Source organism: Lutra lutra, chromosome 8, assembly GCF_902655055.1.
Source record: "Lutra lutra chromosome 8, mLutLut1.2, whole genome shotgun sequence".
Taxonomy (NCBI): Eukaryota; Metazoa; Chordata; class Mammalia; order Carnivora; family Mustelidae; genus Lutra; species Lutra lutra.
Window position 1 is genome coordinate 35,380,980 of NC_062285.1, and position 25,611 is coordinate 35,406,590.

Here is a 25,611-nt window from a genome sequence, read left to right on the forward strand (position 1 = left end):
AGAGAAATACCCAACTCAGCCCACTCAAGCCATCTCATCCCACCTAACAAGGAAAGGAAAAACTGAGAAACACTTCAGAGTGCAGAGGCCATAGTTCAGTAAAAAGACTGACCTAATCATAGGGCTATAAAATCCCTCCCCTTCCCCCAAGGCTTCTTTACAGCAGTTCCTTTGACCCAGTGCACCAGGTCCGGCTATCAAGAAAAAATTACAAGGCAAGCCAAAAGGCAAAAGAACAAATTTGAAGAGATGGAGCAAGCATCAGAACCAGACACTGCAGATGTTGAAATTATCACAAGAATTTAAATCAATTATGATTAATAAGCAAAGGACTCTCATGGATAAAGCAGAAAGCATGCAAGAACAGATGGGCAATGTAAGCAGACAGAGAAATACTGGAAAAGAACCATAAGATCGAAAAGATCTTTAACGGAAATGAAGAATACCTTTGATGGGCCTATATAATATTAGACTAGACATGGGTAAGGGAAGAATCTCTGAGCCTGAGTATATAAAAGCAAAGACAACAAAGACAGGATAAAAAGAACAGGGTATCCAAGGACCGTGGAACAACTACAGTAACTGTAACATATACGTAACTGGAATACAAAAAGAAAAAGAGATAGGAACAGAAGAAATATTTAAAACAATAATGACTGAGAGCCTCTTCAAGTTAATATCAGACACCAAAAACAGTTTCAGGAAGCTCAAAGAATGTCAAGTAGAAAAAATGTAAAAACAAAACAAAACAAAAACCCTGCACCTAGGCATATCATTTTCAAACTATAGAAAGTCAAAGATAGAAAATTTTAAGACAAGCCAGAGTTAAAAACATTTTCCCTATAGAAGTACAAAGAAAAGAATTATATTGAACTTTTCCTCAGAAACCACGCAAGCAATAACAGAGTGAACTCAAATATTTCAAGTGTTGAGAGAAAAAAACCCACCAACTTAGCATTCTGTGCATGTGCAATTATCCCTCAGAAATGAAGGACACGTAAAAATCTCAGATAAGCAAAAATTGAGGAAACGTGTTGTTAGTAAACTTGTCTTTGCTTGCAATGTTAAAAGAGGCTCATTAGAAGGAAAACAATGTTAAGTCAGAAACTTGGATCTCCATTAGGAGAGGAAAAGCATCAGAAGAGTAAGTCAAGGTAAGGTAAAAATGTTTATTTTTCTTATTCTTAATTGATAAGAATTACCAATTATCAATTGGGAACAGTTTGTTCAAAAAAAATAATAGCAACTCAATCATGTATGCTTACATATATAGCATATATATGCATATACATACAGACACACATATGCATGCTTAGATTAGGGAAATGACAGCAGTGATACAGAGATGAGAAGGACTTAAGATTATTTTGTTATGATACTGTACTCACATTACTCATGAAGCAGCATAGTGTTATTTGAAAGTGAACTTGGACTAGTTGTAAATGTATATTGCAAACTCTGGGGCAAGCACTAAAAAAAGTAAAAAGAGAAATGTAATGGATATGTTAAGAAAGTAGAGAAGATGGAATCATGCAACATGCTTAATTAAAACCACAAAAGGCAGAAAAAGAGTGGAAGACAAAAAGAGGAACAAAGAATATGGGCAACAAGCAGAAAACAGTTTTAACAAATATGGTAGATATTAATTCAATTATTAATAATCCCTTTGAGGGGCGCCTGGGTGGCTCAGTGGGTTGAAGTCTCTGCCTTCGGCTCGGGTCATGATCCCAGGGTCCTGGGATCCAGCCCCACGTGGGGCTCTCTGCTCAGCGGGGAGCCTGATTCCCCTCCTCTCTCTCTCTGCCTGCCTCTCTGCCTACTTGTGATCTCTGTCAAATAAATAAATAAAATCTTAAAAAAAAAAAAAAAAACCCTTTGATAATCTAAAAGCACCAATTAAAAGACAGAATTTATCAGACTGGATCAAAAAATAAGACTCAACTATATGTTGTTTATAAGAAACTCCAAATATAGGGGCGCCTGGGTGGCTCAGTGGGTTAAGCCACTGCCTTTGGCTCGGGTCATGATCTCAGGGTCCTGGGATCGAGTCCCGCATCGGGCTCTCTGCTCAGCAGGGAGCCTGCTTCCCCCCCCCGCCTGCCTCTCTGTCTACTTGTGATCTCTCTCTGTCAAATCAATAAATAAAATCTTTAAAAAAAAAAACACTCCAAATATAAAGACACAAACATATTAAAAGTAAATGGCTAGAGAAAAATACACCACGATAACACTAATCAAAAGAAAATAGGGACCCCTGGCTGGCTCAGTAGGTAGAGTATGTAATTCTTGATCTCACGGTTGTTAAGTTTGAGCCCCACACTGGGTAGAGAGATTACTTAAAAAATAAAATCTTAAAAAAAAAAAAAAAAGTGGGAGTAGCTCTATTAATTTCAAACAGAGCAGACTTCAGAGCAAGAAAAGTTATCAGAAATAAAGAGGGGCAGGGGCCTGGGTGGCTCAGCTATTAAGTGTCTGCCTTTTGCTCAGGTCATGATCCCAGGGTCCTGGGATTGAGCCCCACATTGGGCTCCCTACTTGGCGGTAAACTGTTCTCCCCCTCCCACTCCCCGTTTACATTCCCTCTCTTGCAGTCTCTGTAAAAAAAAAGGGGGGGGGGCGCCTGGGTGGCTCAGTGGGTTAAAGCCTCTGCCTTTGGCTCAGGTAATGATCCCAGGGTCCTGGGATTGAGCCCCACATCCGGCTCTCTATTCAGCAGGGAGCCTGCTTCCTCCCTTATCTCTCTCTGCCTGCCTCTCTGCCTACTTGTGATATCTCTCTCTGTCAAATAAATAAAATCTTAAAAAAAAAATCTTAAGGGGCGCCTGGGTGGCTCAGTGGGTTAAGCCGCTGCCTTCGGCTCAGGTCATGATCTCAGGGTCCTGGGATCGAGCCCCGCATCGGGCTCTCTGCTCGGCAGGGAGCCTGCTTCCTCCTCTCTCTCTACCTGCCTCTCTGCCTGCTTGTGATCTCTCTCTGTCAAATAAATAAATAAAATCTTTAAAAAAAAAAAAAACTTAAAAAAAAAAAAGAGGGGTATTACATAATGATAAAAGGTTTAACATCCAAAAAGACACTTTAAGGTATATACATTAATGTGTATTTAATGTGTATTTAACAAGAGAGTGTTAAATTACAGGAGGCAAAAACTGATAGAAATACAAGGAGACATAAATGAATCCACTGTTATAATTGGAGACTTCAACACCCTTCCATTAGAAATGAATAGCTCCAACCAGCAGAAAGTCACTAATTACACAGCTAAATTCAACTATACCATCAATCAATTGGATATAATGGGCATCTATAAACTACCTCATCCAATAATAGCAGAGTACACATTCTTCCGAAACTCACATGCAATACTCACCTAGACCACATTCTGGCACATGAAACACAACCTTTACAAATTTAAAAGAATAGAGATCTTACAATGTCTGGTTTCTGACCACAATGGAGTACAAATAAAAATCAGTAACAAAGACAGCTAGGAAATTCCAAAATACTTAGTTATTAAATAGTATACTTCTGAATAATACAAGGGTCAGAGAATAAATCTCAAGACAAATTTTTAGAATATTGTGAACTAAATGAAAATGAAAACACAACTTACTAAATTTTGTACAAAGCAGAAAGAGCAGTGCTTAGAAGGAAATTTATAGCATTAAATACTAAATGCATATATCAGAAAAGAAGAAAGATCTAAAATCAATCATCAGGGGCACCTGGGTGGCTCAGTGGGTTAAAGCCTCTGCCTTCAGCTCCAGTCATGATCCTAGGGTCCTGGGATCGAGCCCCACATTGGGCTCTCTGCTAAGCAGGGAACCTGCTTTTCCCTCTCTCTGTCTCTGCCTGCTTCTCTGCCTACTTGTGATCTCTGTCAAATAAATTTTTAAAAATAAATAAATAAATAAAAATAAAATCAATCATCAAAGCTTCCAACTTAGGAAATTAGAAAAGAGGAAATTAAGTCCAAAGTAAACAGAAGAAAAAAATAATAAGGATAGAAATCAATGAAATTGGATATGGGAAATCATTAGAGGAAATCAGTAAAACCAAAAGCTAATTCTTTGAGAAGATCAATAAATTCAATAAGAAGAAAAGAAAAAACATAAATTACAGTATCAGAAATGAAAGATAGGACATCACTACAGATCCCATGGAATTAAAAGGATAATAAAGGAACTGTGTTCCATAACCACAGATTTGACAACCTAGATGAAAGGGACCCATTCTATAAAAGACATAATCTGCCAAAACTCACACAAGAAAAAACAATTATAAACTGAATAGGCCTATATCTATTAAAGAAATTGAATCAATAATCAATAACCTTCCAAAACAGTACAGGAATACCTGGGTGGCTCAGTCAGTTAAGCATCTGACTCTTGATCTCAGCTCAGGTACTGATCTCAGGGTCATGAGTTCAAGCCCCGCAAAAAAACAAAGAAACAAAAAAAAAACAGAAATTAGAGAAAAGCACCAGGCCCAGACAGGTTCTCTGGTGAATTATATAAAACATTTAAGAAAGAAATTATACCGGGGCGCCTGGGTGGCTCAGTGGGTTAAAGCCTCTGCCTTCGGCTCAGGTCATGATCTCAGGGTCCTGGGATCGAGCCCCGCATCGGGCTCTCTGCTCCGCAGGGAGCCTGCTTCCTCCCCTCTCTCTCTGCCTGCCTCTCTGCCTACTTGTGATCTCTCTCTCTCTCTGTCAAATAAATAAAATCTTAAAAAAAAAAAAAAAAAGAAAGAAAGAAATTATACCAATTCTCTACAATCTCTTTGAGATGACAGAACAAAGGAAATACGTCCTAACTCATTATATGAGGCCAGCATTATACTAATTCTAAAATCAGACATATATTATAAGAAAACTACAGACTAATATCGCTTATGAACATAGAGGCAAAATCCTCAACACAACATTACTAAATAGAGCCCAAAGATGTTATATTGAATTATATGGCATGACCAAATACAATTTATCCCAGATATACAAGGTTGGTTCAACATTCAAAAACCAATTAATGTAATCCCCCACATCAATAGGCTACAGACAAAAAAAAAAAAAAAAGATTATTATCAACAGATGCAGAAAAACTCCGACAAAATTTAATATCATGATAAAAACTTTCAGTAAATTAGGACTGAAAGGGAACTTCAACTTGACAAAGAGTTATCTACAAAAAAAAATACAGCTAACAAGTTTAATGGTTAGAACTATAAGGTCCCATTAAGATGAGGAACAAGGCAAGGATGTAATTTCTCATCACTGCTTTTCAAAAATGTACTGGAAGTCCTGGCTAATGCAGTCAGACAAGGAAATAAAATGTATACAGACTGGGAAGGAATTGTTAAAAAGAAGGCAACAGGCCCCAAATGGATTCACTTGAGCTAAACCCATGTCACCAACCAAGACTTAATGGCTAACCTAACTGCAATTTCAACCTCCTTCAGGAATGTGATCCTAACCAGTTAGTCTGGAATTTCCTAGTCAACACTGGTGAGGATATTCACGCAATAGATTCCTTTCATCCCCCTAAAAGAGGTGACCTTGCCTGAAATAATCCTTTCTTTTGTTTATGATTTCCTTGTCCCACTTCTTTCTACCTTTAAAAACTTCTCCTTTTCTGGGGGACCTGGGTGGCTCAGTGGGTTAAGGCCTCTGCCTTCAGCTCGGGTCATGATCCTGGGGTCCTGGGATCGAGCCCCACATTGGGCTCTCTGCTCGGTGGGGAGCCTGCTTCCTTCTCTCTCTCTGCCTGCCTCTCTGCCTACTTGTGATCTCTGTCCGTCAAATAAATAAATTAAAAAAAAATCTTAAAAATAAAACAAAACAAAACAAAAACTTCTCCTTTTCTGCAGCTTTTTGGAGCTCCTTCCTATTTGCTAGATGGGATGCTGCATGACTCATGAATCACTGAAGAAAGCCAATAGATCCTTGAATTTACTCTGTTGAATTTTTGTTATTTTACGTAAGAAATAAAACTGTCTTGTTCACAGATGACATGATCATCTACATTATGAAAATCTGAAAAAAATCCACAAAAATAGTCCTAAAACTAATAAGGAATGATAGCAAGATTGCAGAATACTAGGTTAATATACAAAGTCAATCGTTTTCCTATATACTAGAAATAAACAAGTGGAGCTTGAAATTAAAGATCTAATATTATTTACATAAGCATCCCCAAAAATGAAACGCTTAGGCATGAATATAACAAAATAGGTACAAGATCTATATGAGGGAAATTATAAAACTCTGATGAATGAAATAAAAAAAAGAACTAAATAAATGGAGATATTCCATGTTCATGGATATAAAGACTCAATAAGGTTAGGATGTAAATTCTTCCCAACTTCATCTATGATTCAGTGAAATCCCAATCAAAATCTCAGCAAATATTAACAAACTGATTCTGAAGTTTATATGGAGAAGCAAAAGACCAAAAACAGCCAACACAATACTGAACAACAAAGCTGGAGGGCTGACACTACCTGACTTCAAGACTTACTATAGGGGCGCCTGGGTGGCTCAGTGGGTTAAGCCGCTGCCTTCGGCTCAGGTCATGATCCCAGGTCCTGGGTTCAAGCCCCACATCAGGCTTTCTGCTCAGCAGGGAGCCTGCTTCCTCCTCTCTCTCTGCCTGCCTCTCTGCCTACTTGTGATTTCTCTCTGTCAAATAAATAAATAAAATCTTTAAAAAATAAAAAAAAAAAGACTTACTATAAAGCTGAGTATTCAAGACAGTGTGGTTTTGGTGAAAGAAAAAATAGATCAGTGGAACAGAAGAGAGAGCCCAGAAACAGACACAGACACATGTAAATATAGTCAATTTATCTTTGAGAAAGGAGCAAAGGCAATTATCCATTGTTTAATGGATAAAAAGTTTTTTCAAACAATGGTGCTGGGACAACTGGACAGGCACATGCACAAAACCAAAGCTAGACATAGACCTTACACCTTAAATAAGTTAACCCAAAATGGATCATAGACCTGAGTGTAAAATACAAACTATAGAACTCCTAGAAAATAACTTACGAGAAAACCTAGATGACCTTGGCCTTGGTGATGACTTTTTAGATATAACATTAAGACACAGTCAATGAAAGAAATGGCTGATAAGCTGGAATTTAAGATTATAAATGTCTGTCTATGACAATATTGAAAGAATGCAAAGACAAGCCACAGACTTGGAGAAAACAATTTCAAAAGATACATCTAATAAAGGATTATTATCCAAAATATACAAAGAACTCTTAAATAAGAAAACAATCAATCTGATTTTAAAAATGGGCCAAACACCTTAACAGATACCTCACCAAAGAAGTACAGATGGCAAATTAGCATACGAAAAGATATTCCATATCATATGTCATCAGAGAAATGCAAATTAAAACAATGAGCTACCACTACACATCTAGTAAAATAGCCAAAATCTAACACAAACACCACCAAATGCTGGTAAGTCTAAGGAGCAAAAGGAACTCTTATTCATTGCCGGTGGGGATGCAAAATGGTACAGCCACTTTGGAAGATAGCTTGGAAATGTCTTACAAGACTAAGCATACTCTTACCAGACCGCACTCCTTGGTTTTTATACAAAGAAGTTTAAAGCTCATGTCCACACAAAAACCTGCACATGGATGATTCTAACAGATTTATTCCTAATTGTCAAAACTTGGAAGCAACTGAGATCTCCCTCCATAGGTGAATGGGTAAATAAATGGTGGTACATCCAGACAAAGGAGTGCTAAAAATTTAGTGCTAAAAATGAGATGAGCTATCAAGCCATAAAAAGACATAGAGGAAACTTAAATGCATATTACTAAGAAAAAGAAGCCAATATGAAAAGGCTATAGATCGCACTGCCCCAACTATATATGTATATATCCCAACATATAAATATGACATTCTGGAAAAGGAAAAACTATGGAGACAGTAAAAAGATCAATGGTTGCCAGGGGTGAGGCAGGACAGAGGATCAAACATGTGGAACACAAGATTTTTAGGAAAGTGAAACTACTCTGTGTAATACTATAGTGATGGATATTTGCCATCATAAATTTGCCCAAATTACAGAATATACACCAAAAGTAAACTGTAACTATGGTCTTTGGGTGACAATGATGTATCCACAGAGGTTCATCGGTTGTAACAAATGTACAGATCTGATGGGAGATGCTGATAATGGGGAAGGCCATCCATGTGTGCAGGCGGGTAGTACACGAGAAATCTCTATACCTTTCTTTAACATTTCTATGAACGTAAAACTGCTCTACAGTCTATTAAAAAAAAAATCCACACCAGTCACAGTACTTATAAGCCTCAATAAAGTACTTTTCTCAATACCAGTACAGTGGAAAAATCATCTCAAATATAGTTAAGGCAAAAATGATCACAAAACATAAATCCTAGAAAAAACTATCTACAGAAATCCAAAAGGCATTTATCCCAGCCATTTCTTTTTCTAATTCAGAGAACAAAATATTATTTTCGTCTCTGCAAATCTATATGCCCAAACCCTTCCTCCAACATAATATAGCTGTCATCCCTCCTCCTTTCCTGTAGGTTTTCAAAACTAGCTCCACTTTGACAGGTAGGCAGTTTGCTTCACCCTGACCTTGTGTTCAGGTGGCTGAAGACAAACACTTTACTCCGGAAGTCATACTATAGACTTTATGTAACAGACATGCACCATCATGCAGCCCAATCATTCTTCTCTACAAGAATGACCATAATGGTTTTAAGACCTGTCAATGGAATGTTTAACACAAAGTGCCTTAAAGATGATTCATCTTGACACTTTGTATCATAGGAGACATTTTCACCAATTAGTCAAAAAAGGAATCTCTTGGTTTTAAACACATGAAAAAACACAGGGCTTAAACCTAACAATGTGAAATACAGATTGGGCATTCAAAATTAGAGATTAAAAACACATTAAAAAATTTAAATATCAATAAACTACTTATTCATTATTACTGCTCTTTTCTTTAGCAAACACATTTCAGTTGAATAAAAGAACTACTTTCTCTGTAACAAAGTATAATAACCAACAAACATCAACGTACTGTGTCATAATAAAACTGAAAATCAAGAAAGGAATGAATTACATTCCCTGTATTTAATTCTTCCCTTGTTGGAAAGCACCATTTAGGTGAGCAAGATTCCTGGGTGGAGCTACCACGAACAGCAGCAATGGCAATGATAATGGCAGTGGGGAAAATGGGGGGCTGGCCCAAGTGCCTTCCTCGCCCTCTATCTACACTGGAGACATGAAGAGATTCTTTTGAGTGCAAACATGAATCAGGACAGAGTAGTAGTTCAAGGGGAAGTCCTTACGTGACAGTCCTTCCCCACAGAAAGATGGGGAGATTATATATCTAATGAAGAAATGTACAGGAGCAAAGACCATAGGTCTCAGTCAGAAGTTAGAAAAGTTGATGCTCTGAAGGAAAGTACAGCCTATATGTCTGACTGGTTCATAAGGCCTGAAACCATTCCCCCAGGGAGTTCTACTTCAGTTTTCATTCTGTTTCTCTGAGCATGAGGAAAAGCGAAACCAGGAAGAACGGGGCTTTTTTCCCCCTTCAGACTCTTTTCATTCTATATCTCCTCCTTTCTTATGCTTGGCTTTGGGTCTAGGCATCTATATTGAAAATGACTGAGCACACTCTCTGCCAGCACCTACCGAGGGAAAGAAAAGCTCCTTAAAAAGTATGAGATATGTGAAGTGGTGTATTATCACAGCAGTTTACTTGAACACCCAAGCCCAATTCGAGTCAGATGTTCAACCAACTGAGCCACCGAGGCACCCCTAAAAAATTTTTTAAATTCCAGTATACTTAACATATAGTGTTATATTAGTTTAAGGTGTACAATACAGCGATTTAATTTTATATAGTACTCAGTACTCATAAGTGTACTCTTAATCCTCTTCACCTATTTCATGCCCCTCCCCCACATACTGAAATTTTTTAAAAGACTTTATTTGTGGGAGAGCAAGAGAGAGAGTGAGAGCTAGCATGAGCATGGGGAGAGGCAGAAGGAAAAGGAGAAGCAGGCTCCCTGCTGAGCAAGAACCCAATGTGGGACTTGATCTCAGGACCCTGGGATCAGGACCTGAGCCAAAGGCAGACACCCAGACTACTGAGCCACCCGGTGCCCCCATACGAAAATTTTTATAGATAAAATCATATAATGCCTGAATTTTGCTTCAAAATAATATTAAGAAGGGACAGGATTAGGGCGTGAATAAAGCATAAGTGGTAATGAGTTAGTGATTATTAGGGCTAAGTGATGGCAGTCATTATGCTATCTTATCTATTTTTGTGGACATTTAAAATTCTCCAAAATAAAATGCTTAAAAATGGATGCCTGGGTGGCTCAGTTGGTTAAGCAACTGCCTTTGGCTCAGGTCATGATCCTGGAGTTCCGGGATCGAGTCCCATATTGGGCACCCTACTCAGCAGGAAGTCTGATTCTCCCTCTGACCTCTCCCCTTTCACACTCTTTCACATTCTCTCTCTCAAATAAATAAATAAAATCTTTTTAAAAAAATGTTTAAAAGTACGTAGTAGGAGAGAATTAAGATACAAAAATCCATTGCACTCTCCTCCAAAAGAGTAAAAATAAAAGGGTATAATGAGTATCTCTATACCAACAACTCTGAAAATTCAGGGATAATATCCAGGAAAATTATCAAAAGTTGAAAAGAAAAGGGTGCCTGGGTGAATCAGTTAGTTAAGTGTCCAACTCTTGATTTCAGCTCAGGTCTCAAACTTAGGGTGGTGAGCTGAAGCCCCATGTTGGGGCCCACACTGGGCATGGAGCCTTCTTAAAAAAATAATTAATAAAGTTGACAGGAAAATCAGAAAACTTCCCTCAGAGAAAACACCAGGCTATTTTACATGCATGTTATAGAAAGCAAAACACACTAATTTAAACTTCATATAAACTATTCCAGAGTATAAAAAAAAAGGAAACACTCTTCCCACTCTGGATTCTTTTATGAAGCCAACATACCCTTACAACTGAAACCAAACAAGAAAAATTACAGGCCAACCTCACTCACTGAGACTGATACAACTAAATGATACAACTAAATGCTCTAATTAAGGACACTCATTTTAACATCAGGAAAAAGACAAGGATGCCTTCTAATGGATGCCTTCCATTAATATTGTACCAGAAGATCCTGATTAGTGAATAAATGTGTTAAAAAGGTAGTTACTGAGGAAAATTTTTACATTATTCACAGACAGTATGATTTTCTATGTAGAAAACCCAAAGCAGGGGCACCTGGATGGCTCAGTCAGTTGAGCAACCAACTCCTGGTTTCATCTCAGGTCATAATCTCATGGGCCATGAAACTGAGCCCTCTGTCAGGCTCAGCACTCAGGGGGTAGTCTTCTGGAATATTATCTCCCTCTGCTCACTCATATGCGTGCGCATTTCTCTCTAATACATTAAAAAAAAAAAATCTTTAAAGATGAGGGGCACCTAGGTGGCTTAGTCAGTTAAGCATCCAACTCTTGGTTTTGGCTCAGGTCATGATTTTAAGATCAAGCCCCCAATCGGGCCCTTAGTTGGTAAGGGAGAGTCTCTGTCTCTGAGGCCCACCTTCTTTCAGGATCATGCTCTCTCTCTCTCTCAAATAAATAAATTAGTAAATAAAATCTTTTTTTTTTAAAGATTTTATTTATTCACTTGACAGAGATCACAAGTAGAGATCTTTAAATCTTCAAAGGCAAGCAGAGAGAGAGAGAGAAGAGGAAGCAGGCTCCCCGCTGAGCAGAGAACCCGATGTGGGGCTCGATCCTAGGACCCTGAGATCATGACCTGAGCCGAAGGCAGAGGTTTAACCCACTGAGCCACCCTGGCACCCCAGTAAATAAAATTTAAAAAAATAATAATTAAAAAAAAAAACAGAGATAAATAATCCAGATAATAAGAGGGTTTAACAAATTTGCTGGATATGAAATCAATATGGAGAAGTCAATTTGATGAGGGTACCATAGTTGTGTAAGATGTTAACACCAGGAAAAACTGGGTGAACAGTATGCAAGAACTCTTTATGACATTTTTGTAAATCTAAACTTATTAAAATAATTTTAATAAATGATTTAAAAAATTAAGAAGTCTGATAATATTAAGTATTGGTGAAGATGAAGAGCAACAAAAATTTTTATATAATGCTGACAGAGTGTAAGTTGGAAAAAACCACTTTGGAAAACACTTTGGCATTATCTTGGACCCAGAAATTCTACTCCCAAGTATATAACCAGAGAAACTTACACATATATGTATAAAACTGTTCGTAACACCAATGTTTGTAATAGCAAAAAGCTGAAAATGTCTACTGATAAGATTATAGAGAAATAAATTGTTACTTATCAATATAACAGAATATCAAACACAAACCAATACATTAAACCAGATCACTAGATGATTTAGAGGGTAGAAATGGGTTTGGAAAGATGGGGGAAATCTGAGATATTACAATCACTTGTGGCCCTTCAAAAGGCAACAGTACATAAACAGACTTCTATCTGTAGTATCAAAATTTCATGGGGGAGGAAGGAGATGATTAGGATAAAAATATCTAAAAAGGATCCTAAAAAGTAAATAAATAAAAGGGATCCTTAGGGAACTGATAATTAAAAAAAAATTGAGAAACAATGACTAAGGACAGTCTCAAGAATACAACACTGAGTGAAAGAAAGCAAATTTAGAAAAATACATACAATATATTATTTACATAAAGTTCAAAACACACAAAATAATATACTTGTTTAGAGATACATATGTATATATGATTAAACTATAATTTTTAAAAATTCAGAATAGGAGTTATCCTTGTGAAGTAGATGGAATCTGGAATCTAGGAGGGCATATAAAAAATTCAAAAGTATTGGGGCGCCTGGGTGGCTCAGTGGGTTAAGCCGCTGCCTTCGGCTCAGGTCATGATCCCAGGTCCTGGGTTCGAGCCCCACATTGGGCTTTCTGCTCAGCGGGGAGCCTGCTTCCTCCTCTCTCTCTCTGCCTACTTGTGATTTCTCTCTGTCAAATAAATAAATAAAATCTTAAAAAAAAAAAAAATTCAAAAGTATTGTATGTGTTCTTTTCTTCAACTGGGATGGCAAATACATAGGCACTCATTTTATTATTCCTCATCCCTTATTATTTAAATATTATTTGTTAGTATAAAATGTTTCATAATTAGAAGTACTTAAAAAAACTATTTAAAAATATCACCTATCAATTTACTATAAGTAACATCTTAATAGCGAAACCATATGAATAGTTTGCCACTGATCATCATGCAATGTTAAATATTAAATTATAATATTCACATTAAACCTATGTTGCTAAAAACCACAATGAGAAGTCTGACCTTTTTTTAAAGATTTAAAACAAACAAACAAAACACGTAACAGCTCATACCCAGCCACCTTGCTGAATGATGTACTCTGCTGCATAGTCCTCCAGATACGTCACACCAAACTGTAGCAATGCACTCAGAGGCTCTTGACCACGTCTTGTCAACTCCAAAAGCATTTGTTGTAGCAAAATCAGAGGCACCAAAATCTTCAATGCAAAGATGACAGAGTAAAAAACAAACTGAAATTCTTATAATTCATTTTGTATGTTCAACTACTAAAAAATTATGACTCAGATGCATCATTATGGAATCTCATTTTTACTATAAAAAAGAAATAAGGGGCGCCTGGGTGGCTCAGTGGGTTAAGGCCTCTGCCTTCAGCTCAGGTCATGATCCCAGGGTCCTGGGATCGAGCCCCACGTAGGGCTCTCTGCTCCGGAGGGAACCTGCTTCCTCCCCTCTCTCTCTCTGCCTGCCTCTCTGCCTACTTGTGATCTCTGTCAAATAAATAAAATCTTTAAAAAAATAAATAAAACACAGACCCCTTACTACAATGTCTGTGAATGATGCCTGTAGATTTTATACCAGGGAGTGGTAGAAATAATTATTTTATGAAAATAATTGGGCTCATTTGTATGTGTGTATATGAAACATGCAGAGAAGATTCACTGAAGTATTATTTATAATAGCACAAACAACCCACCAGGGACTGGTTATATAAATTTTGGCAAAATATCATGTAGTTGTTAAAAAGAACTAGATTGTTCATTGCCCAATCACCAAGACTTATTTTCAGTGAGAAAAGTGACAGGACAGTGTATATAATAATGGCACAATTGTGCTTGAAATACACATACACACATACATATACATATACAAATATTTGTATAATCCCTATACTATCTCTGGAAAAATATACAAGAAACTGGTAATAGTGGTAACCTAGGAAGAGAACGAAGTAATGGCGATAGGGTGGGAAAACAGTTTTCAATGTATACATTTCTGTACTTATTGTATTTTGTACCATGTTTTTTTAATTTTATTTTTTATTAATTATTTTTATTAACATATATTATTTGCCCCAGGGGTACAGGTCTGTGAATCAGCAGGCCTGCACATTTCACAGCACTCACCATAGCACATACCCTCCCCAATGTCCATAACCCATCCACTCTACCATGTGCTTTTATTATCTATTTGAAAATAAGAACTTTCAAAATTATCAGCTATCTCATAAAAGTCATCAAAAACCTAAATGGGGGGGGCACCTGTCTGGCTCAGTTTGTTAAGTGTCTGACTTCCTCTCAGGTCATGATCTCAGGTCCTCTGATGGAGCTCCTCTTGGGCTCCCAGCTCAGCAGGGAGCCTGCTTGTCCCTCTCCCTCTGTTCCTCCCCCTGCTTGTGCTCTTTCTCTCAAATAAATAAATAAAATCTAAAAACAAAACAAAAACCCTAGAGAGGTATTATTATCATTCCTAATAACCTTGTGGCTTAATATTTAAAACTGTCAAAATTTATGACAGGCATATGAGAGTCCCTTGCCTTCCAAAAACAAATGCACATTGGAAAGAGCTAAGCATTTTCAATTAACCATCTGCATGCAATCTCTTTAGTCTAAAACATCAAGAGGGCTCCACATGCCTGGAAAAGGAATGCAAAAGGAAATGAATTGTTACTGAATTGCCAAGGTAATAACAAAGGCATTACAAAATATTTCTGCAGAAGAGGACAAACAGAAAAGACAATGGTTTATAATCTTATTAATATTCTTTGGCTTTTAAGTAAAAGCAGTCCTGAGGGAATCTACATCAAAGTCTGAAAGAAAGAATGCAACAAACACATCTTCCTTTTTTGATATTGTAAAAGAACTCCAGCCCAAAATTTATTTAAAAACCCCTTCCTAACACTAACGGAGGGGTCTAGGGCTATAAAGAAGAATCTATTAGGTTTTCTTCACAATTAGAAAACCTGTCATACTATTAAAAACAAAACAAAACAAAACCCCACCTCCAAAGCCTATTGTTCATCTAGCTCCAGTACTGAGTCTTAGCAGGAACAGTCAGGTACAGCTTGTTGATCAGTCCTGCTGACTCAGATCATAGTAACTTCAGAGGCCTGAGATGTTCTGTACTTCAAAACATTCTAATTTTCTATAATAATGTACTAATATGCAATATTTTAAAGTTATTCCTATTTAAGCTCTTAGGGAAAGGAGTTACAAACACTTTACACTTGCTATATAAAATAATACTTATTTTTATTTGTTCCAAATTTATCTTTCATGTATCAAAAAAGTAGATGCCCTAGTTTTACTATATAATCATCTAGAGATAAATCTGTAATCCTCTTTCACTACTGTCTTGAGTCCTTAATCATATTCCCTCTCATTCACTCTACTCTTTAGGCTGAAATTTACTAATCTTTTAGTCTGTTCTTCATCTGGCAATTCCTTCACTGCTTTGATCATTGAGATTACCCCTTCCCAGATCTCCATCCCAATTTTATCCATCTTGAAATGCAGTAACCAGAGTACAGAAACTTCACTGTACAGGACTAACAAATTCTAACTGTAATATTCTTGATGATATATGCTCTCTTTTACCTACTTGACATCCTATCTTCAGGGACCTACATGATGATTCCCAGGCCCACTATCTTTTAAATATAATTTAGACTGTCTTAATATAGTTAAAAAAAAAACACTTGCTCTCTAATTTTTGTGATCACACAAAAAACCTCAGAAGTTATTTCTACAACCGAGTCCATCAACTTGGCAGTGTACTACCCACAAGAAACTATCACCTTATACCTGATATTTTTTTTTGCACTCCCCCTCCCACAGTACTGAAAAAACAAACAAACAAAAAACAAAAAACCTGGATCCCCAAGAAGGTCCCACTATTCATATCTCTAAAGGCTAAGAAGGAATCAAATAGTCTTACTCTTTGAATTCCTGTAAGTCATTTCCTTACTGGATAATAGTAATCCCCACAACACCATACAAATTATTTTTCTCTCCAATAACTTCCAAAAAGGAATGCTAAGATAATTTTGGCCATCAAAAAGGAATACCATTCACAGTCTCACCATAGGTACCATGCTAACAATATTATCTTATAATTAAAGAAAGTATAGCTTACTGGGTACAGAAATGAAGTATATTAATTTATAGCTCCAAGGGTCTCTTCCAACAGATATTTATAATGATAAAAAACATATTTTGACCCATCAATTTACTATTTAGCAACCAATTTATAACTTAGCAACTCTAGTAAATATCATATCCCACAAATTTTACCTGTATTGATTGATTAGGTTTGAATGTTTGACCTATCTGCTTCAAAACAAAATTTAAGTGACAACCAGGCATTATGTAACACCCAGTGTGATGCAACAGGAAATAAGAAACATCACCAATAAGTACTCTTGCCAAAAAGATTAAACCCGAGTATGATTAGGCTTCTGAATTTACCTACTAATGGAAAGGAAATATAGATACAGAGGAATATGTTACGTGACATCTCAGTGATATAGTCAATAAAATCAGAAAGCAGGAAATTTTACAGAAGAAATAACTTGTAAGCAAGGAAAAAACGAGAGAGAGAGAGAAAGCCCACATATTAAAAGAGCTTTAGACACATATTACATGATTGCATTTATATGAAATGTCCAGAATAGGGAAATTTAAAGAGCCTGAGTAATGTCACTAGGGGCTGGGAGGGACAGAAAATGGAGTGACTACTAAAAATTGTGGGGTTTCTTTATGGGAAGATAAAAATGTTCTGGAATTAGACAATGGAAATGGCTGCATAACTATGTGAATGTACTAAAAAACCACTGAACTGTATACTTTAGGAAAGTAAATATAAATTTTATGGTATGGACTATATTTCAATTTTTTTTTTTAAAGTAAAGACAAGACTTATCAGCCAAATGCAATGCACGGACTTTGTCTGGATCATGGTTTAAACAAATCATCTTAGAAAACTACCTTTGTGAGAAAAATCTGAATACTAAACAGATTATGCGATGACAGAATTACTGTTAATTACTGTTAACATTCTGAGGTATAAGTATAATAGTGGTATTATCAGTTGGTTAAAAAGGATACTTCAAAAAAAAGGGCTTACATCATCCTTGGAAATACACACTAATCCATTTATGAATCAAATGATGTCTATGGCCTACTTCAAAATAATAAAAATAGATGAAAGAAGACTAGCCATATATTGATCATTATTGAAGCTGAATGACAAGATACATGAGATTTGCTATACTATCCGCTGTGCTTTTTTGTATGCTTGAAATTTCAATAAAGATTTAAAAATATTAGTGATTTAGTATGTCACTAAAAATTAACAAAGGCAAATAATTCATTTATTTTTGCTATTGTTTTTCTAAAGTTTATTTGTTACACTATGAACAGCATGTATTAACACTACAGCTGGCTCTCTTTTTATAGTTACAATATTTACTTTATTATTATTATTTTTTAAAGATTTTATTTATTATTTATTTATTTGTCAGAGAGAGGGGGAATATAAGCAGGCAGAGGCGGAGAGAGAAGCAGGCTCCCCGTTGAGCAAGGAGCCTGATGCAGGACTCGATCCCAGGACCCCGGGATCGTGACCTGAGCCGAAGGCAGCGGCTTAACCTACTGAGCCACCCAGGCATCCCTACTTTATTATTATTTTAAAAAAGATTTTATTTTAGGTAGTCTCTAAAATAAAATGGGGCCCAACATGGGGCCCAAACCCACAACCCTGAGATCAAGAGTCACATGTTCTACTGACTGAGCCAGCCAGGCACACTTAAAAACAGTATTTATTTTAACAAAAAGGATATAAAGAAGGTGAGGAAAAGAAGATAGTAAGATGTAAGCATGGTGTGTCTCTGCACACCATTTACAGTACCAGGACACCATCAAAATAATTGTTTCTATCAGGGTCAAAAAAAGACAGTGATCATTAATGTGTCATGAGCAGTTATGGAACTCTGCAGATAATGTAATTATAGTTAGCAGTCCAATGGCATGCACAGTGCCTTCAATTAGTGTATTTAAGCATAATTATATTTCTGGTAGGGTCTACATCCCCAAGAAAAGGCAAAGTTGAGCATTTCATGGCTTTTTCTCTTTGATCATTATTTTCTACTTTTCTTCTCAGGAGAGAATTACATAGGAAAAGACAATATCCATGTAGGGGCGGGGGAAGAAGGAAAAGACCCTGTAATTTAGAGATAATTACTATGTATTATTTAATGTTTTGGCACATATTTCAATTATTTTTCTAGGCATATACATACCTATACTTATACACGGACTTTTTAACTTCTTTTTTTAAAGGATCATACTATTAATACAGGATTGTGACTAGATTTTTCCTCCACTTCTTTTGATATGGAGTATTCTACCAAGATGCTTTTAGAATCCCTATACATATAAACAGATACTCAGTTTATCCCTAACATGGCATGCTCTGTGGACATTTTTCTTCCTCTTCTCTCTGATGCGTGTTTCATTTAAGCCTCATTTACCTACCAGACAGCCATATTATTTTCAGCCCTAGAGGACTCAGTAGGAGAGTAATACTGGATTCAACAGAGCAAGTAATAAATCTAACTGGCAGGCCTCATTTATATGAGGCATTTATTTAAGCCACAGCGTTGGCCTTTGGTTCAGTTGAGGGACTAAAATGAAGCAGACAATGGAAAAATCAGATGGGTGAAGAGAGATAGTGAAGTCTAGGGTTTAGTCGGATTTTTTTTAGGACAACCGTAGGATCGAGGGGAGGAGAACATACAAGAGTTGATTATTAACAGTCACTGGACAAAGTGAAAGGAAGAAAACATAAAATACGGGAAGAAGGCGAGTAACATTAGGTACTTAAACATGTGTTGTTTGACATACTAAGAAATATATCATAACCACGCTCACTCTTATTTATAAAATAAATAAGTGTATTTTAAATATCTAAGGGCTTTTTTTAATTCCAAAAAAGGAAATTAAACAAACTTTTAAAATAAGTTATTTACAGCTAAATAACATAGTAAAACCCCATAACAGTGACTATTTTGGAACAAATTCTCAGACCTTAAATCTAACTTAATATCCACTATATACTGAGTGCTTATTATGATGCCAGGCAATGTGCTAAATAAGCATTTAACCTACATTATATCATTTAAATCTAGTAAAATTTTTGAGGTTAGTATTAGATCCATTTCATATATGTGAAAATGAAGATTTAGAAGAGCACTTGGCTGCCTCAGTTGGAAGAGTGTGCTACTTCTGATCTCGGGGTCATGAGTTAGAGCCCCATGTTGGGTGTAGAGATTACTTAAACAAAACTTAAAAAAGAAAAGAAAATTTAGATTTAGAGAGCTTAATAAACTGTCCAAAGATATGCATCTAGTCTGTGGCAAAGCTGATACTTGAAACAAGTCCAATTACAAAGCCTATGATGCTAATTATTATGCTATAATGCTTCCAAGACCTGTATTATAAAGTGACTAAAAACAATATATATCACTTAGGTATGTAAATCACATGGTCTGGCTCACACTATTAACAGTTTTGAATAGAGGGCAAGGGGTGGGGGATGGTTTAAACAGGTGACGTGGATTAGGGAGTGCACTTGTGATGAGTACTGAGTGATGTGTGGAATTGTTGGATAAAATGAAAACTTAAAAAAAATCAATTCAGAGTAGAGGTGGCTATTCATAAAAATGATTCTACTGAATTTTTTTCATTTCTAGCACAAGATCACTAAGGGCCACACTTCTTCCTCATATTGAGGGGAGCCCCACTATACTGCATTTCCTTAGACTTTCTGCCTTTTCAAGGTGATAAATGGATAATACAGTCTGAGATCATGGCTAAGCGGTATGGTACAGCGGAAAAAAACACTAAAGCTGGAATCAGAAGATCTGAGATCTCAGCTCTAGTGTTGGTTCCAATATTTCCTAGTCAAAGGGTCCTGGAGAAGTCACTTAACTTTTTTCTCTGATTATTCACCTGATTTAACTAAATACATAACAAAACAAAAGCTAATAAAATCCATTCTGTCTTCTGTAAAGGATGGTTGTAATGATCCAATGAGATGTGACATTCAGATACCTTGCAAACTATAAAACACAAATGGTATTACTCATTTAAGAGAACTAGAAGAACAAAAAAAAAGGGGAGGGACAGGAAGAAGCGGTCTCGCAAATGAAGCTCTTACTCTTTTTCACCCCAAGACAGACACACAGGGTAACAAAAAACCATCTGGAGATAGTGTCATGTCTAATACAGAGAACTGAAGAAATGATAGAAAATTCAAGAACAGATAGGAAGGAAGAATGGCATGCTATGGGACACATATTTTTGGGCCAACCAGTCTCACAGTGTTAATCAAAAAACCGCTTTACTCAAAAACACCCATTAACACAATTGGATTTATGCATTAAATAATGAGCTCTAACAGTTTTCTCTTATATGATGTTAACAATTTCTCCTACACTTTAATCAACACACTAAAATCTTGTAAGAGAAAAGATAATTTGGTTAATACCTTATTCCAGCCGCTGGCATGAACTGTGGTCTCCAGTGTACATTCCCGATATGCCTGATATGTCACTGGCCTGTAGAGATTTTTTTTTAAAAGTCTGGGTCACAAAGAAGGAAAATTCTAGATTTCCAGATGAATAAATATACAGTCACTATTCTGTGTTGAATTTTCTCTAAAGTACCAAAAAATATTCAGTATACTGTTTTGTATGAGACATGGCTTTTAGCAGTTGGTATGCATTTACTTTAAGCATTCCCTATTGGCGGAGAGGCATGCTATCAGCTTGGGAAAACAGCTAATAACATAACAAGATAATAACAAGTAATAACACTTTAAAAATAATTGTTTGAAACTTATCCAAGAGGATTTCCATGTTGCAGATAAGCACACATTTGGGTTATTAAAGTAAGATAAAATAGTAACAAAAATGATCTCATCAGTGAAAGCACAATTTTAACTTTTTAAAAGGCAAAAAACCTCAAACACCTCAAAATCAAACATGTCACTGAAAGACCTCTCAAACTGAGGATATAAGGAGTTGTACTAAACAAGGCCAGTAAACGGAGCTCTATTTTTGACTTGGCGTCTTATGACATGAAATCCTGGAGGGCAGAGATAAGCCTTTCTGATTACTTCCACGTTAAGTTCTAGTCATACCAGAACTGAAATCACAGTGATGACAACACTCAGTAATTTACTGATAGACTTTAGGTACTATGTACAAGACTTGGTTTCATTTACAAATTAACAACCACCAACAAAAAAAAATACTTTGTACCAAGTAGCATATCACATTTAATAAAATTTACCCCTCACTTCTGTTGGCAAACTAATCACATATACATAAAAAAGGAAAGAATTCTTGCTTTTATAGGATTTTAAAATCCATTCCAAAGGCATGTTGTCATCTGACTCTGGTCTGTGATTTCCTCAGCCTATGAAATTTAATAATGGAGGACAGCTACAACTTATCAGTAGCCTACTGTTCAGTTTTATATTATTATATATTTATATTTTACATTACATACTATCCTTTTATACATTAGGAAACTGAAGTTCAGGAAAGCTAAGAAACTATCCCAAATGCGCACAGCTGGCAAGCAGCAATACAGGAATTCACACCCAACTAGATCTGGGTCCAAAGGCCACACTACTCCTATTTTAAATTAGGATTTGAAACATGCCACAATAATGTCTCAATGCCACATGTGGTTAATGGTCATCTGAAATGCGGCTAGTGATATGCTGAAAGCACAATATACACACTAGATTTCTAAGACTTAGTAAGGGAAAAAAAATGTAAAATAGCTTAGTGATATCTTTATATTGAATACCTGTTAAAACTGTAATATTTTGAATATACTGGGTTGAATAAAATAGATTAAAAATACGGTTGCTAGGAAATTTTAAATTGCATTTCATGACTTGCATTTTATCTGTTGTACAGTGCTGGTCTACATACTTCAGAAACCAGTTCTGTTGACACAGGTATCTTTCTTTCACACAAGTCAATATAAAATCAATACCACAGTTATGCTGAAAGGAGGTTAAGATATATGGATGACCTTTTTAGGAATATGTGTACTACCTTACTGATATTATATTACCATTAAAGTAAGCTTAGAATTTTTTAGAAGCCTTGGGCTTAAGTAGTACATAGTTATAAAACTTGAACTTCAGATACTATATAGTCTACCTACCTATATTCTCCCTGAAGTTTACTTGCGTCTATCAGTCCCTTCACTTCCTTTCCTGAACTGTTTGATGCTGCTGTGGGTCACAGTAGTCCTTATTGGTAGTCTGTCTATCAGGCTAAAGTACGTTAGCATCCTTCAGAATGAAACATGATTTGAATCATTATATGTACACACATACATGCACATAAAAGATCCAGCAGACTAAAATAAAACATTCAAAGGAAATCTAAAACATAGAAAAGCAACTAGCTGAAAAATCGGTTCTATCTAATGAGCTATCTGAACAGAGCAAAGAAGAAAAAGGGGCAGAGGGAACCTTTTCACACTGCTGGTGCTTGGCTATCCGATGAGTTCAGGATTAATTTCCCACCTGAACAAAATTGAAAGATTAGGTGGTATTTTCCATCTTACAAATTATTCCTATTAACCTGTATATAATACTTCTAGTTCATCATCAGTTAGATACTTTTAAGGTATTAGTAATAAAGCTTAACAACTTTCAAAAGTAGATTACTGAAAAAAAATTTATTCATAAAGAGGCCTGACTCTGATCTACAACCAGAGGTACCAGTTTAAAAAATAATTATGTCAGGAGTGCCTGGCTGTTTCAGTCCGTGGCGTGTGTGACTCTTGATCTCAGGGTTGTGAGTTTGAGTCCCACCCTGGGTGTAGAAATTACTTAAAAACGAAATCTTTAAATAAATACATAAAAATAAAAATAAGAAGTAGTCAGTATTCAGGGTTTGGAGGGTAAAAACACCAAGTATTCACCTAACTATATATTTTTTAATATAATTTACTTTACAGTGAGAAGCTATCAATTTTTCCTGCAGATTATGAAAAGGATGCCAAGAAAGTATTTTACCTATATGATACTGTTCTTCAGAGAGCTTATAATACCCCAGTAAAGTTAAAGTTAATAGATGGGGAAATTTCAATATAGAATGAAATGGTTAGCCACAAATAGTTTTTATCAAAGTTACAGGCAGAATTTTTTGTCTTCTACTTCTCTTATTTTACTCCCAATCCCAATAGCTTTTACAAGCTTTTTTGGTTTTGGCAAAACAGTACGTTTCTTTAAATCTTACATGAAACCTCAATTTAAAAAATGTATGAAAATATAGCTATTCTGGTTTAAGAAGCGTTAGCAAAGGCCTAACAAACCCCACCCATTCACCCTGTCCCTCACATTCTCAGGGCCCCTAAACTCCAGAGAACACTCTTTGAAGTCACCACTGTACAACCAAATTTCCTAAGTTTTATTTTCTGACACCCATAATCTTCTGTTCACATCTTTTAAAATTTTTCTATATATAAAGTTAAGAAAGTCCAAATATGATTTCATTTCAGTGTCTTATACATAACTTGGATTTTTTACATTTGCTATTGGCAGAAACAAAATGAATTCTCCTTAAACTCCCAACTGCTTCCTTCTAATAAATGGCAACATACAACCTTTGGTTATGTGAAAGTAAGGAATTACCTTACTACATCAGTAATCTGGCATCTCAATTTTGACCCTTTTAGTGAAGCAACAGTCTTCATCCTGTTTCACGTGTCATTCTTCATTAAAACAATTTTTTTCTAATTCGTATCAATTCTTTAATGATTCTCAGCAAAGAATTAAAGGAAAAATTTTTAAGATGTACAATAAATGACTTGGTTCTATTTTAATGTACTTTCACTGCAAGCTTCTTGCCTTGAGCTTTAACAGTCAAAACCATAGTTAGCAGAGAAGTTCCCACTCTAAGAATGTGGCAACAGTGTCATGGACAGATATACAACCGCAAAGTTTAGCAACATTTGGGATACCTAAAATACTGATACGATGTTAACCCTACATTACAATGCATAAAACCCTAACCATTATATTTATGTTGGCCCCCAGACAGAATCGTAGAGAAAAGTGGTCAGGACAAGTGAAATAGCTCATATTTACACTTACAAAGCAGTGAAAGCATCTGCTGAAACCTGACAGTTCAGGAAGTAAACATAAATGATCAAATCCATGTTAGAAAAGTTAAGTCACCCCTTTGATGTAAAAGTTGTCACTCAAAACACAAACAGATGCCTCAGGAAAGCAAAGACAGAAAAATGGAAGTGAGAAAAGAAGTAACACCGTTCACCTAAAACAAAGCCTTAACCAATCCAGTGCTACATGAGAGATCCAGAGACTATTTTAGAGAAGCATGTTCCCCTCAGCAATGGTAACTCACTGGCTGAGGAGCATTTGCAACGCCTTTTGTAGAGGTTCCTTCAGTTCCTGTAAGACCTTTTCCCCAAGATGAGCCAAGCAGTCTTCCACGGAGCTTTCTGGGTTAGCAGGGCTGAACACAGGAGAAGTATGACGGTCAAAGCCTGTGCTGGTGAATGCTGAAGACAGGGTAAAAACAAAACAAAACAAAACAAAAAAAACCCTATTTTAATAAATAATACCAAAGTTGTGCTGCAGGCATGCTTGGTTGGCTCAGTTGGAAGAGCTTGGGATCAGGAGTTCGAGCCCCACATTAGGTGCAGAAATTACTATAAAAAAACAAACAAACAAAAACCTAAAAACCCAAAAATTTAAAATTTGAGGAAAAAAAAGTTGTGCTATAAAAACTCAAGGGATTGGGGCGCCTGGGTGGCTCAGGGTTAAAGCCTCTGCCTTCAGCTCAGGTCATGGTCTCAGGTCCTGGGTTCAAGCCCCACATCGGGCTCTCTACTCAGCAGGGAGCCTGCTTTCCCCTCTCTGCCTGTCTCTCTGCCTATTTGTGAGCTCTCTCTCTGTCAAATAAATAAATAAAATCTTTAAAAAAAAAAACAAAACCTCTTTAAGACGACTACTACTGGAAACAAGCTAATGGTTATAAGCCACTTAAAAAGGTCAATCATTATGCAATATTAATCTTTCCAGAACACAAGGCTTAATATTTAGAGATTTTTTTTAAAGGAAAGATTTTTACAGAAAATCTTAGTTTTACAAGAAAAAAGACTAA

At 36.2% G+C, this 25,611-nt stretch overlaps 1 protein-coding gene and 1 pseudogene across 15 annotated transcripts in view; one reads left to right on the top strand and one right to left on the bottom strand.

The window, feature by feature from the left end:
* The window catches only part of BCL2L13 (BCL2 like 13), an 85,931-nt gene that overhangs the window by 23,981 nt on the left and 36,339 nt on the right, over nt 1-25,611 (bottom strand). For 4 of the 15 annotated variants that reach the window (XM_047739561.1, XM_047739558.1, XM_047739560.1 and 1 more), the window contains 3 exons: nt 24,850-25,006; nt 20,940-21,009; nt 13,448-13,591 (listed from right to left, as the gene is read on the bottom strand). In XM_047739561.1, the coding sequence (XP_047595517.1) occupies nt 13,448-13,591; nt 20,940-21,009; nt 24,850-25,006 (371 nt within the window). Of the gene's footprint in view, nt 1-1,388; nt 1,471-13,447; nt 13,592-20,939; nt 21,010-22,636; nt 22,767-24,849; nt 25,007-25,611 lie in introns of those variants that run through there. The other 11 variants (XM_047739568.1, XM_047739569.1, XR_007129213.1 and 8 more) reach the window with 11 other exon arrangements.
* On the top strand, nt 7,457-9,803 carry LOC125106268 (BCL2/adenovirus E1B 19 kDa protein-interacting protein 3-like; annotated as a pseudogene).